At 40.4% G+C, this 15,388-nt stretch overlaps 1 protein-coding gene across 1 annotated transcript in view; it reads right to left on the bottom strand.

Annotated features, from left to right (window-relative positions):
• Positions 1-15,388, bottom strand: part of TRERF1 (transcriptional regulating factor 1) — a 274,217-nt gene that overhangs the window by 18,369 nt on the left and 240,460 nt on the right. The window contains 3 exon segments of the mRNA XM_033937927.1: positions 3,590-3,784; positions 7,943-8,050; positions 12,701-12,789. Of these exon segments, the coding sequence (XP_033793818.1) occupies positions 3,590-3,784; positions 7,943-8,050; positions 12,701-12,789 (392 nt within the window).

The following is a 15,388-nucleotide window of genomic DNA, read 5'->3' as shown; positions in this document are numbered from 1 at the left end:
TTTACAAACAGCTATGAAATAGTTGATGTAAATCAGTGGTATTCAACCAAGTCCTTGGGGACCACCTGGTCAGTCGGGTTTTCAAAGTCTCTGTCATCCATATTCATTGTGGATATCCTGAAAACCCGACTGGCTAGGTGGTCCCTGAGGACTGGGTTGAATATCACTGATGTAAATGATTTGTGTGTACATCAGTGATACCACATAGTAGTACCAGCACGGATAAAAATAAAAATCAGATTTAAAAAAAAATTAAATTGCAAAGATAGTTTTCTATTTAAGATACATTATAATCCAAAAGTATTCATCATGAAATAAGGATTAATTTTTAATTATATAGCATGAGGTTATATATTCATGCAATGATTACATTTTTTGGTACATGAATTCCATTAATCCATTCATAACATCAAGGGCATGCTTTTTAAATTAAGTCTTTCTGACTAGTGGTTTAAATTGATTTGATTTATATCAAATTCACCCCGAGTAGTAAAAGCTAGTAAGGATGAATAATTCCTTATGCCAGTATAGTAGGTCTTTTGATCTACATACACTTGTATCCATAATGCCCTGGATATTTGGAAAGATCAGAGATATAAATGTTGAAAAGGTTTTGACAAGGAACAAAAGAAAAACTGCAGGAATGACGTACAAGACACCAAGGGGCTCATAATCGAAAGAGAAAAACGTCCAAAAACCGGCCTAAGTCAGCACTTGGACGATCATAAGTCAAAAACGTCCAAGTGACGATAATAAAACCGGGTTTTGGACGTATTTATAAACGACCTAGGCCTTCACAGTGCTGCTGAACGACTATAGCTAAACGGGGCGTTTCAGGAGGAGTATCGAGGGCGGGACATGGGCAGGCTTAGACTTAGTCATACTGCATGTATAACCGAAAGTTATACAGCACAGCATAGATGGAACTTGGACGTTGTGACTTAGACCATTTAAAACATGGTCTAAGACAGTCACAAAACCCCACCTAAAGTCACCAGATAAGCACTGCAGATACAAACTACAGACCCCCACACACTACCCCAGTGATTACCGACACCCCCCCAACCCCATAAAAATCGTAATCTCACCTTTAAAATTCAGCCTCCAAATCATCATTACCTGGCAGCCTGGCATAAGAAAGCCTAGGCAGCCTGCACAGAGGTGGCTTAAGTCATCTTAGGGGTGGGGTAGGGACCCATGGAGAGAAGGACCCTTGCCCATAAGCCACTGTAATCATTGCATTGCTGGTTAAACACGTGCACTCCCCTAAAAAAAACCACAAACCCTTTTGTACTGCTCTATAAGTGGCTTCTGCAGCCATAAGGGCTATTGGGGTGGTAGATAGGTGGATCTAGGGGATTTTGGAGGTGGTTTGGGGGGCTCACCATTATCTATAAGGGAGCTGTAGTGAGATGAAACATGGCACCCTTTTTGTGAACTTCACAGCAGTGCCCACTATTTAGGTGCCATGTCTGGTTGTCCAGTCCATCACTTTGTAGACCCCTCCCACATCCAAAAGGTCTGTTTCTAGGCGTTTTTGCCTTGGATGAAAGTTGGACGAAAATGTGGTATAAAGATGGACGATTTAGCAGCTTGGATGATCAGATCGGCAGGACGTATAGTTAGACGATTTTCAAAACGGAAAATAATTTGGACGTATTGTTCGAAAATGTGTCCTAAGCTGTTTTTTTTTTGTTACTTTGGACGACTTGTGACTTGGACGAAAACGGACTTAGATGTTCCTTTCAATTATTCCCCTCCAAGTTTTTAACAAACGTTAGTATAAGCATGAGATAGTTTGTATCCAAAAAGGTTGGAGAACTTGGACCTAACATAAATATGTGTGATAGAAAAATAGGAAGTAAAGCCAAACTGATGTAAGAACAGGATTAGAGTGCTAATATGCTGTAAGGTTATGCAGATATTAGGGCAGGACAAAGGATTTTTTTTTCAAAGATCAGTGCTACAATCTGCAGCTAGTGTAAAAAGTAGCAATGGTTTTTTAAAAATGACTTTTGCATGAGAAATTTGAGCCAACCTTTAAGAATAAAGGATGTTAGAAATTTTAGAGGAGAATATAATTAATCTACTGCAGGGGTAGGCGATTCCGGTCCTCAAGAGCTGGAGCCAGGTCAAGTTTTCAGGATATCCACAATAAATATGCACGAGATAGATTTGCATCTCAAGGAGGCAGTGCATGCAAATCCATCTCGTACATATTCATTGTGGATATCCTGAAAACCTGACCTGGTTCCGTCTCTCAAGGACCGGAATTGCCAACCCCTGATCTACTGGAACAAACTCTTTTCTTTTAGTTTTGTGCACAGTAGTAGAAATAATAAATAAGTTATTTTTATTTCAAAGTTTGAAACAAATTACCAAAATTGCTTCCATAGGATGGGAGCTATGTAGATGCCACAGTATATGTGGGTGAATTTGGTATTTGTGGGCTTATTAGTAGACAGAAGAAAAAAAGCTTCTTTAATGAAGTGCCTTTGGCAGTGGTCTCAAAGGCACAGCCCCTGAAGTCCTCCACTGTGGTCCTCAGTTGGCTAAAATGCTCTTCAAATCCTTGAAAATGTGTTAATATCAATCTTGCCCACTTGATATAGTAACTGCAAACAGTCTCTTAAGTTTGTTACTCAGGTGTCATTTATGGAATTTGCTACTGTTGACGATCGAAAACATAGTGAGTTTTTAAAATATATCCTTGAAGTGTTGTAGAGTCAATATTAGTACTAATATGTTAGTGTTTAAAACCCAGTCTGAACAAGCAAGTCTAGGCAGTTTACAAAATTAGTAGAATATGTAAAACTTGAAATTTTTTAGTGGCCCTCAGAGCTTTTCTGTATTCACACTGCGGCCCTTTACGTGAAAAAAGTTGGAGACCACTGGTCTATGGCAATTCCTCTTCCTGCATGCTCAGTGGGATTAAGTTTGGTTTTTGAAGAAAATGGCTCAAACAACAGAGCCAGTCAGCATGTAAGGTCCCTAAAAGACAAACCAAAATAGGGAGCCTCGTCGGACAAGAGCCACCTTCAAACTGCTTGATTTTTTTTTTTTCATATTAATGCTTTGAATATGTATAAAAAAAAAATTTTTAATATAAAACTGATGATTAAATTCATAGGAGCATATTTTGGGATATTTCAGTTGAATACACAGCTTTAATAGGAGACTCAGGAAGTGCTGCTTTAATCAATGTTGCTGGGAGCTGTTTTGAGCTCCTCAATATGGCGTTCCATTGCAAGCACTTTTAACAGCAATTCGCTGCTTTGTATAAGTGATTACTGAAGGTCTCATTTTTTATTTTAATATGCTGTAGGAATTAAGTTCTTCACTTTATTAGTTTAGCAATTTTTAGAAGAGTTTGTTTTCTACATTTACATACATACATTTAGAGAATGTTTGAGTCGCAACCAAATGTTTTGCCAATATCATGCACATTTTCTTTTATGACAGCTAATAGTCTACTTTTCCCCTGACACTGGCAATTGGAAGGACAAGTTTTGTTGCAAACTCATACATACCAGCCTAGGTATTGTTCAATGCACTACTATATTCTATTAATATTTCTAAAGATACATACTGCGCCACAGTTCGGCATTTCACAAGTAAATGAGACAGAAGCTGCAGCAGACACAAGACTGTCAATGGGCAAATGGTCCACGGGTACTGTTGGTAGTAGCGTAGGTGATTTTGGCATTTCAACTTCCTCTTCTTTTTCAGATTTTCTGTCATCTTCCAGTTCATCCTCTTCTAAATCCTCATCTTCCCCACTTGTCTGAACATAAACATAAGAAACATAATAATGCACTTTTTATTCATTGTTTCATTGCTGTGAAAAGCATGAACTGTTTGCATGTCAATTTTTTTTTTTAAATTAACTAACAATTCTGCAAGTTTTAGTCAGTCCCATTATGTTAAGCAAGTAAACAAAATTGTACATTTAGATATCAACAACATCAAATCATTGAACAAGCAGGATAAGTAGTCCTCAGTGAATGATATCATCTGACCTAGCCCAGGATGGAGAAAATATAACTGAAGCTCTCCAAACTGCTAAAGGTTTCTAGAGTGGTGAACAATGTTTTTATAGGTCATTCTTTGCTGGTGTTGCCTCAGTTCTATTGCTGGGGAATCCAGAGGTCATATCTCCATTTAGTCCACAGTGAGGTAATCATGGCTGACTTTTTCACAGGATTTTTCATTCAACTTTATTTATTAGAATTTGTTAAACACCTTTGTGACCTTTACTCCTGGACACAGACTTCACAGAACATCCCGAGCAAAGAACTTCCTCTCTATTCACTCTCTTCTCAGAAGACTCTTCCCTTCCCCTCATCACAGGTTGCTATGGAGATGATACTGTATTTTTCACTCCATAAGACGTACCTGACCATAAGATGCACCCTAAATTTAGAGGAGGAAAGCAAGAAAAAAAACAACAACATTCTGAACCAAATTCTCCCTGCCAGGCTCTGCACCTAACCCCACACTCCTTGCCAAACTGCTTCAGTGTGTACTAACAACAACCTGGAAGAAATGTTTCATGGTGAGAATGGCAACGTTTTGCTCTCAAGTATCCCATTATATCACTTCACTTTACAAAAAAAACCTCCAAAAAACATCAGTTGTGCCTGCTAACAGGATAAGTATTTTAAAATCATTCGTCACTCCTTCCCTTTCACCTTCAAAACAAATGAACAAAAATTTGTCTGATTTCAATAGTAATTCCACCTGTCCCTATCCTATTTATAGTTTAGAGCAAGTTAACAGTATAGTCCTGAAAAATATTTCAATTCTTGCAATTAAAACAATAAGCATTTTACAAACCTAACGCAGATGGTGTACAAAGAAAACTAACATTGAATCACTAATTCTTGCTCCAACACAGAGTAATGGTTATTTTAGAGAATCCATATAGCAGCATTCAACTACTATAGTTCCCAACAATTTTGTAACCAATTATCTGGAAAGAGGAATGTTTAGTAGATTGGTCAATAAAACTGCAGTGTCTGGGTACTTTTCCTGCAAATGATAAAATGGATACCTCTATATACTAGGTAAAACATCTGTTGGGTATTTCTCATGTGTCATAGAGAAACCAGTAACAGCAAAGAAGCAGTTAATCATCCAAATTCAAAATATCTCTCAACTTACAAAGTCATCATGTACAGAAGTAGATGATATATTGTACCCCTCCCTCCCCCGCGATGAAAAATGACTGTTGAAGGCTAACATGAATAATGCATGGGCCCATTCTACTCTTTTCCCTCTATCCCCCAAACCAAGAGTAGAATGGGCCCATGCATTATTCATGTTGGCCCGTACCTGGTTTTAATCGCGGCTGGACAGTCACGGCAGCGAGAGGAGAACAAGGCAGGCGCGAGCTTTTTTTTTTTTTTTATAACTTTATTTTTATTGAATTTAACATACTTTACAAGTATAACTACTTGATTTAGAAATACAGAATCATGTTCCAAAAGAAAAACATCATTAAACATTACGATCTTTAAAATAAATATATATGAAACTTAACTCTTCCTTAGACCTCAATTAGAAGGAGGAAAAAAAAAACAAAGATATTATAGGGAGTAATATTACAATGATACAACAAAAAAATAAAAGTAAAGACTTAAATGCTAGAACCCAGCATTTCCTTTAAGCTACATTCCCTCCACTAGATAAACCTTTGAGATCTAAAAAGGAACGTAGACGATCTGGTGTAAAATACACATATTTCAGGCCCTTAAACTTAATGACACATTTGCATGGATAGGCTAGCAAAAAAGTAGCACCTAGCTTCCTTGTCTCTTCTCTCATGCCCAAAAACATTTTCCGTCTTTCCTGGGTTATTCTAGTTACATCATGATATAACCATAAACGTTGACCACAAAAAAGTGATCCAGACTTTTTAAAGAATAGCCTCATAACTGCATTAAGATCTTGTTCAAAGATGAAGTTAACAATTAAAGTTCCTCTTTCTTTAACTTTCATAGATGATTCCTCTAATATTGCCGTAAGATTTTGCAGGCCTTTATCAGTAACCAAATTCTCACCCTTAGGTATATCTAAATTTCTTTTTGAAGTAGGTAAAAAGTATACTTTATTTAAAGGCGGAATCTGATCTTGCGGATAATTCAAACATTCTACCAAAAATTTTTTAAAAATCTCAATAGGTGATATTGCCGAAATCCTTGGGCAATTTAGGATTCTCAAGTTCAATCTTCTGTTAAAGTTCTCAATCATTTCTATTTTACGGGCTGTAGAATTTTGTTCTTTAACAATGGTGGTAATTGAATTTTTCAATGAAGCTGACTCAATTTGTATTTTATCCTTGCATTCTTGCTTGACTTTTAGCAAACTTTCAGAAAAGTTATCCATTTTCTTAACCATTACCTCAATATCTGAGGCAGTCTTCTCCACCTTCACATCCAGTCTCTTGATAGCCTCCAAAAGTATCTCCAGTGTCACTGCTGGGGTGCTTGTTGGTGCTCCTTCTCCTTCAGCAGCCCTTCCACCCAGCGTTCCAGCTAGGGAAATAGCTCCTCCCATTGCCTGCTCCGGGGTCTCCAACTCCTCTCCTTCGGGGCCAAGCTCGACACTCTGCGCCTCTGCTGGACATGGAGGCGCAGAGAGATGCGGTGGAGACAACGATGTCAGCAAGTCCAGAGACCCGAGTGCTCCCTCACTCAGGTCCGACACGGAACTCTCCCGCCGCGGGGACATCTGGGTGTCGGCTGGGCTCAGCGGCTGCAAAAACCGCTGAATTGACTGCTGGGCTGGAGACGATGTGAGCAATGGCAATTGCCCCGCTCTCACACTCCCCTTTCTCTTTGCATGAGGCATTCCGACAAAGTAAGTATCTGGTTCAAGTATTGATATGAAGAAAAAACGCTAAGCCTGCCGAGCACAGCTACATAGCGTCCGCCATCTTGTATTCCTCCTCGGCAGGCGCGAGCTTTTCACATACCTTCTTGGTCCTGCACTACTGCCTGAATGGCACAGCAGGCCCAGGATTCCTGGTGGTGTGAGAGGAATCCATGCCGAAATAACTGCCACCTCAGGGCCCAACAGTCAGTTGCCTCCAATAAGGCTGATCCACCAGCTATGTGTTACACTGGCTGTTGGCCTTTGTTACACTTGTCTCTGGCTCCATCAGCTGCAGGCGCCAGCTGCTCTTCTTCACTGGTCTCCTTCGCTGGTCTCCGCTGCAGCCCTGAGCAGAGGGAGAGACTTGTGGTGGCAACACAAAGACTGCACCCTCGCTGGTATACTGGGTGTCCCCATAAGCCGCCTCCTCTCTTGACCCACACCCTCCGAGCTCTTCACAATGCACTGCTCTCAACCTGGCAAGCAGAACATCGCTGACCTCCATCACCTCGGCACACCTCCCAACTCCCTGCTGCCTTGTTTGCCACTCTGCCTCTCGCTGCCACAGCCATCCAGCGAGGGAAGCACCGCGATTAAAAACAGGTACAGGGAGTGTTGTGGTATTCGCTCCATAAGACACATCCTTATTTATTTTTTGGGAGAAAAAGTGTGTCCTATGGAGCGAAAAATACGGTACATTTCGCTGGATTTACTTTTGTTTTCTTTACTTAAAAGCCAAGTAAATGCTATGAACAAGGGGCGTCTAACCTCGGCCCTCGCCAGGTCAGGTTTTCAGGATTTCCCAAATAAATATGCATGAGATTTACTTGCATACAATGGAAGCAGTGCGTGCAAAGAGATCTCTTGCAAATTAATTGGGGAAATCCTGAAAAGCCATCTGGATTGTGGCTCTCAAAGACCGATGTTGGGCAACCCTATGCTATTCATTTCCATTGTAAGACTCAAGCCAGCTGGAAAATTTAACTCCAATGCATCTGATTGAGTCTTCTTTTCAAATCTTGCATGCAGCTTTGCGAGATACATTTCATATGTGTTTTTAGCTTACCGTGCCATCTGTATCAGTAAGACGTGTTCTATGTTTCCGCCCTAAATGCATAATTTTTTTCCATGTGTAGTAGTATTCCACGCACTGAGCAACTGTCTTAGTCTTGATCTGCAGTACAGAAATGGCAGAAATACAGACATCAGTATATATGATCCATGTTGAGCTGCTTCTTAAACTCTCAGAGGAGCAAAATGGGACATATATTGTACCTAACATTGCCTAGAAAAGGAACTTTAAGATACAGCATCTAATCCGGTTTTAATATTGATCTCCAGACACATCCAAGGCCAAAGGCTCTAGAGATACCTTTACCACCACCCCCTCCTAATCTGTGGTTAAGAATCATTGTTCCTGCTATAAAATGTTCACTTTGTAGTTAGTGGAAAACCACATTAAGCAACAGTAAGAACGGCTTTCTTTAAGAACAGGGGGCTAGATGCACAAAACACAGTCACTAAGACCGTGCAGGCCACTGTAAGCTGGTTTTTTTTGGCTGATTTCTAAACAGTGATTGATGTTCAAACGACTGCCCAGGCAAATGATTTTTGCGGAGGGCCGTCATAATCCCATCTGATCACTCGCTTAGAAACTTAGCTCTCACATATGTACAGAGTCGATTTGGGGAAGCCCGAACAGCTGAGTGGCAGCTGAACCACCCCACCCGCATGACCCCCCCCGCTCCCCGTACTTCAATAAAACCTGGCAGGAAGGATGCTCACTCCTTCCTGCCACTGTGAACCCTCCTCAGCCAGGATTCCCAGAACCGACCCCTCCCGTTCCCCACTTTACATTAAATCAGAAGGAGGGATGCCCACTCCCTCCTGCCACCAGATACCCCAGTCCCCCCCACTTAGCTATACATTAAGAAGACAGCAGGAGGAAGGTCCAGTCCTTCCTGCTCACAGGCCTGCCACTCCAAAATTATGAACCTTCCCCTTACTGGTGTTGCCCAGTGTGTCCTGATTCTGTGACTACAGTTGAGAGATATGGATTTGCTGGGCCTATGTTCCCCGCAAAGGAAGGGTACCCTCCCCTCAATTATGAAACAGTGCTACATAATACTGTAGGCTTTCAGCAGGTCTGAATTATCCCAGAAATAATAAAGCCTATTTGGTACCTCATAGAATAGAATGTGAGCAAGTAATCCATGACACTTTGGGGTCCTTTTATCAAGGCGTGGTAGGGGTTTAACGCACCGAATACCGCGCGTTAAACCGCCTGCCGCGCTAGTCGCTAATGCCTCCATTGACATTAGTTTTTTGGCTTGCCGCGGGGGTTAGCGCGTGATGAAATGTCCGACACGCTAACCCCCGTAGCGCGCCTTTATAAAAGGAGCCCTTTGAGAAAATGCTCACAGAATAGTGCCAAGCTAAGAGAAATAAACTATTTAAAGACATTGCTTTCATAGGCCAGACCAGTGTTGCTCCACTAATTTGATATCATTTTTGCTTTAAGAAGCATTTTTTTCTGTGCCTATTCTTGTATTACTCTTTTCTTAAGAAATATTCTAACATGTCTATATTATTTAAAATATTTGATATAATCGCAGTATCCAAATCCAAAGCGATTTACAAAATTAAAAATAGAAAAAATAAAAAATTTCCAACAAACAGGACTTTAAAGACAATTATGACGTAAAAACACTGATGAAGAGGAGGGGGGAAAAATGGATTAAATACAATTCGAAAATAAATAAAAAGGAAGGGTAAGGAAACAAAAGGTTGGGAACGGTACCCACTTAATTTCTACTTAACAGTGTTCCTTGTTAATGTATATTTCCCCAAAATGTAAAATGCATTATTATTATATACTTAATGAAAAGAGTAAAATAAAAATGACTATTATTATTAATACAACTTTGTAGTTTCAAAATTCTTGACAAACCTTTTTTCTCTACTAACTGACCTGGACCTGAGACTACAGAACAAGTCACTGAATCAGCATAGTGGCCAAAGAGGAAGAGCAGTGCATTCTGTAGCCATCAGGGACCATGGCCATGCCGCTAACAGAATCATGTGTGTAGCCATAGAAAATGTACAAACAGCTGTTTCCCAGATATATGTAACATGTGACAGAAAGGACATGTTAAGAATGTTTATGAATCCAATCATGAGAAGATCACATTGTAAAAAACAGGTTATGTTTATTAGTTTATGAGGTAGGGAGGGGGGTATTTTATTGTTACATATATCATACAATAATGGAATATATGGTTGGGGGGGATGGGCGAGGGATAGGGATAAGAATATATGTAATATACCAATGATTGTTTATAAGTGATGTATTTATTGTTACTGTGAATGAAAATATTAACACTTAATGTAATTTGTGAAAATGAATAAAGAATTATAAAAAAAAAAAAGATGACTATTGTCAGGCACTATACAACTGTTTCCAAGACCACAGATAGCTGTGACTACTATGACATCACATGTCAAAGGTAATGTGACCAGATACCACTTTCACTTAAGCAATACAGACAATAACAATTTAAGCTGATGGGTAACAGGGTATGCAAACATAGATCTCTGAATGGCAACACATGTGCAACTGAAGGGGGAAAGGGAGCGGGAAGGTCTGGAGACAAATGGGTTCAAGAAACATGATGGAGAGGGCTGGGAACATAATAGATATTTGATGTAGAATTAGAGAAGGGCGACAAAAATGATAAAATAAAAGGGATGGGATGACTTCCCTATGAGGAGAGGCTAAAGTGGTTAGGGCTCTTCAGCTTGGAGAAGAGACAGCTCAGGATAGATATGATAGAGGTCTATAAAATACCGAGTGGAGTGGATGTGAATTGCTTGTTCAATTTTTCCAAAAATACTAGGACTAGAGAGCATGTGATGAAGCTACTAAGTAGTATACTTAAAACAAACCGTAGAAAATATTTCTTCACACATTGTGTAATTAAATTCTGGAATTTGTAGGTGGGAATATGGTGAAATTAGTTAGCTTAGCGGGGTTTAAAAAAGGCTTGGATAATTTCCTAAAAGAGAAGTCCACAGGCCATTATTAAGATCGCTTGGGAAAATCCACTGCTTATTTCTAGGATAAGCATCATAAAATTTGTTTTACTACTTGGGATCTTGCTAGGTACTTGGGACCTGGGTTGGCCACTGCTGGAAACAGGATATTGGGCTTGCTAGACCTTCGGTCTGTCTCAGTATGGCAATTCTTATGTTCTTAATTGGTTTTATTTACTTTATTTCGTTCTTAACTTATTTACTTTATTTTTCATGGGGGCAGATATTGTTCATGTGTTTTTGTTTTTGAAGTATTAGGACCTTATTTTTGTTAACTATGTTTTTTGCCATCTTTGTCAGACAATGTCGTACCATCACTTTGTATAAATACACTTTATTATCTGTGTAAACTTGTAACCCATTCTGAGCTCATCTGGGAAGACAGGATATAAAACCAAATCAATAAATATAAAAGTGTAATGATCAACCACAGCAACCTCTCAGGCACAGCACAGGAGAAGCCACTAGATATCCATATTTTTGAAAATCACCTACTTGGACATCCTGGAGGCCAGAACATCTTAACTTTTCCAGGTAGAATATTACCTTTTTTAGGCCTTTTCGACCAACAAACATCCAAGTTAAAAACAACCAAATGCATACTCTTTAGACATGGGAGGGGCCAGCACTCTAATGGACTAGCCACACAGACATGCTAACAGAACAGTGAGGCACCTTAGAGGATATTGCTGTGAACTTCACATAAAGGGTGCCAGATGTACATCTCACCAGAATCGTCTTATAATGTATGCTGAGCCCTCCAAAACTCCCCCAAAATCTACTGTACCCACCTGTCTACTATCCCAATAGCCCTTATGGCTATAGGTGGCACCTATATGGCAGTACAGTAGGGTTTTAATGGCCTTACACTTGCTACTATAAATGTAGTGGTTAGAGTGGGATATGGGTCTGGGTTTTCCTGTAAATGGTTCACTAGCCCATCTACTAGGCTACTTAACACACCTTGGGGGCCGCTCTACTAAGCTTTCTCATACCAGTTACTGTTGGTCTACAGACAGGTATGTATTGTTTTATTCAGAAATTTGAGGGGTGGGAGGGGGTCATTGACCACTGGGTGAGTGTGGGGAGGTCATACCAACTTACCTCCAGTGGTCACTGGTCAGTTTGGGTACCTTTGTAGCACTTAGATGCTTCCAAAACAAGTCTAGCCGAAAATGTCCAAGACATCTTGAAAAAGGTTCGATTATCACCACAAGAGTCCACGTTTGAGCACGCACAAAACCTGTCCATAATATGCCCCTGAGAACTCTGGACACACAGCGGGAAAAACGTTCTGCTAGACATCCAGGAAGCCGGTTTCAAAAATCAGTACTTGGAAGTCCTACTCACCAGGATGTCCAAGTGTCAACTTAGGCAGCTTGTGAACATGTTAGTTTTTTTGATTATGATCCCCAAGGCATTTCTCTCTATTATAAGAAGAATGAACTCTTCAACAAACAAATGTGGAAAAAATAGGCATTTGAAAAAAGTGATGTTACAAAAGAAGACAGCTGGAAGAGCATGAAAGAGTACAGGGATGGAAAAAAATCCAGGCAGAGGATCTGGTCAAAAAGAAAGTAAGCTTTTCTGATCATGTACTTGGAGGTTCTGGTAGGGAATCAATTTGGCAAGGAGTATGAGGATGAGAAATAGCAAGGATAAAAATTCAAGCTCACACTAATCTGTGAGGAAACTGATCATATAATCATCCCATAACAACAAATATCCTTACCATTTTCTGTACGTGAAAGAAATCCTTATTATGGCTGACTAATGCTTTGTTAAAAAGCTTCTTTTCTTGAGGTGTCCACTTGTCAGACCCTAAACAGAGAACAAAATATGAACAAGATGCTGAATAATTTACACACTTAGATCCCTAGGTATCACAGACCTTGCCTCTTTTATGATCAGTAATAGACATTGTTCCTCTGACTGCTCCAGTTAATAATCCATCCCCAAATGTATACTAAAAAAAAAAAAGTCTACTTCATGGTTTCAATTCGTATTTTGAAACAATGAAAAATAACAAAGTAAAGCAAGCTTTAGCATGTTTCTTTTCAAAAAGACCTTTAAATCATTTTGTTAAGCATTGGAAGATCAAGTTGATGGTCCAATAACTAGGAAAGTGTATCAAGAGATGCTTGAGTCTGCCTACTGACTTAGACTTCTGCTTTGTGAATTCTTTCAGCTTGGAGACTTGTAACAGTGCTTGCAATCTTTGGAAACAGTGAGATAACCACTGCCCTGCTTTTATATAACAAACAAAGTTATGTGCACACACCACACTCAAAAAGTACCTTTTAGAGATTTTGGACCGTCAGAGGTATACAGTGTATACTGCTCAGCACAGCATAATGCATGAACTTCACTTCTTCATCAATCCATACTTTTATATATCAGAGTTTTTTTGTATAAATATTTTTAAATTCTTGAAAATTATTCCTCAAAGAGGAGGATCTGCCTTGAGATAGCCTGGTCAGGACAAAACATGAATTCAAGTCAGAATTCAACCCCCCGATACGGCTTTAAAGATAAGTGCTAGAAAAACTTTTGATATACTAAGGAGTACACTTTGAGGAATAATTTCCAAGAATTTAGAAATATTTATACTAAAAAAAATTGATATTTTAAAATATGGACTGATAAAGAAGTGAAGTTCATGCTCCCTTCAGTTCTTCTTTCTACAGGCAAGCATGAAAGTGTCTCTCTGATCTGCTCCATTTATTTCTTTATTGTTTTGCAGTTTGTTCATGTTCTTTTTCAAGGCTCCAGGGACTGCTTTGCCTGCTTGGAGAGGAGCAGACTTTAGTCTGCAGCAGGCAGGTGTCCTTTGGGACTTTTGCAGCCAGCCTGCTGAAGGCTTGTGGAGCTAAGGGTTATGAGCCCTCAGCACTTGCTTGCTTCTTTGACTTGGCAGCAGCTTGAGCGCAGGTTGTTAGGCATCAATAGCATCCTTCAGAGTGCACAGGGTGCCAGCTGCAGTTTTTCTGCATCCGTCGTGGCTTGGAGAGGATCAATCTAACTTTGGTCCGACTAGCAGCCTGAAGATCTCAGCAAGCAGCTAACCAGCAGCTTGAGACAGAAAACCCCTCCAGATCCAGCTACATTTTAAAGGAGCTGAAGCAGGCTGCAGTACTATTTCCCCAGCACATGGCCTGCGAGTACAGGCTGTGACAGCCTATGGGGAAAATTGGGGGAGGGGGAATATCTTGAAAGTTGTGCTTTAACTGTTTCTGTGGTTAGGTTTTTGGTTCCCCTCCTCTAAAATCCTTTTTTTTTTTTTTTTTTAGTTTTTGTTCAGACCTGAAGCATTTTAATCCGTTTATTGGCACCAAAACGCTGCCACAGTGGATTTTCCAATTTTTTTTCTATGTTCTCAAACTTCTTCAAAACAGAGGCAATTTGAGGCTTCAAACTTCTTCAAAACAGAGCCACTTTAGCCTTAGGCGTTAAGGCTGCAGATGCAGCGTCCTTCATGATATGCGCCTGTCATTCTAGGCTATGAATTGGAACCTGATGGACTGAGCCGCTGCCTCAGCTTGTGTTGATGGGAATAGACTATGTAGAAGATGCACTCTATGACATAATCAATCATGGGGAAAGTCTCAGCATTTTCAATCTCCACCCATAGTATGCTTTGGATCAGGCAATGAGCGGGCGATTCGACCTCTAAAGTGATACTGATCAGAATCCAGGGGACAGATGTGTTTGGCAAAGGCCTATATGATCTTATGACCAGTGTGCAAGATCGCCAATCATGTTCTTTACCAGACAGCAGATCCCAAACATTTAGAGGCCAGAGCTGGGGGTCCTTTCGTGGGTCTTTGGATCAATGGTGGTCACGACAAAAGTGCTGCCCTGGGCAAAGGCGCACATGCACCCACTCCAGGATGCTTGTTGTCTTGCTGGTCATCCCAGAGAGACTCCCTGCAAGTTCCGCTCCCCTGGAGAGTGGCAGCCACATGCAACATGAGCTGGTGGCTCCGTCCAAATTCTCTGTCGAAGGGGAATCCACTTCAGATCGATTTATGGGTCATCTTGACAACAGATACCAGCTTATTCGCTGGGGGGCTCATTGCAACGGTCACCCAGTTCAAGACCAATGGACTCCATCACAGTGGAAGTGGTCTATCAACAGGCTGGAACTACGAGAAGTTCACCTTGCGCTGCACTGACTGCAGTCTTTGCTGGAGATCAAAGCAGTTAATCTTCTCTGACAATACCACTGCAGTGGCCTATGTCAATAGGCAGGGAAGCAGAAGGAGCACTCCACTCCGGCAAGAGGTGAAAGCATTGTTCTGTTGGGCAGAAATACACCTGTAGGCAACCTCTGCTGTACACGTAGCTGTTGTGGACAATGTTCAAGCGGATTATCTCAGTAGACCTGGGAGAGTGATCATTATCTAGATGCATACAGTTG

Source organism: Geotrypetes seraphini, chromosome 3 (assembly GCF_902459505.1).
Source record: "Geotrypetes seraphini chromosome 3, aGeoSer1.1, whole genome shotgun sequence".
NCBI lineage: Eukaryota > Metazoa > Chordata > Amphibia > Gymnophiona > Dermophiidae > Geotrypetes > Geotrypetes seraphini.
The sequence above is the reverse complement of the archived record's forward strand: the minus strand, read 5'-3'. Positions and strand labels throughout refer to the sequence as shown.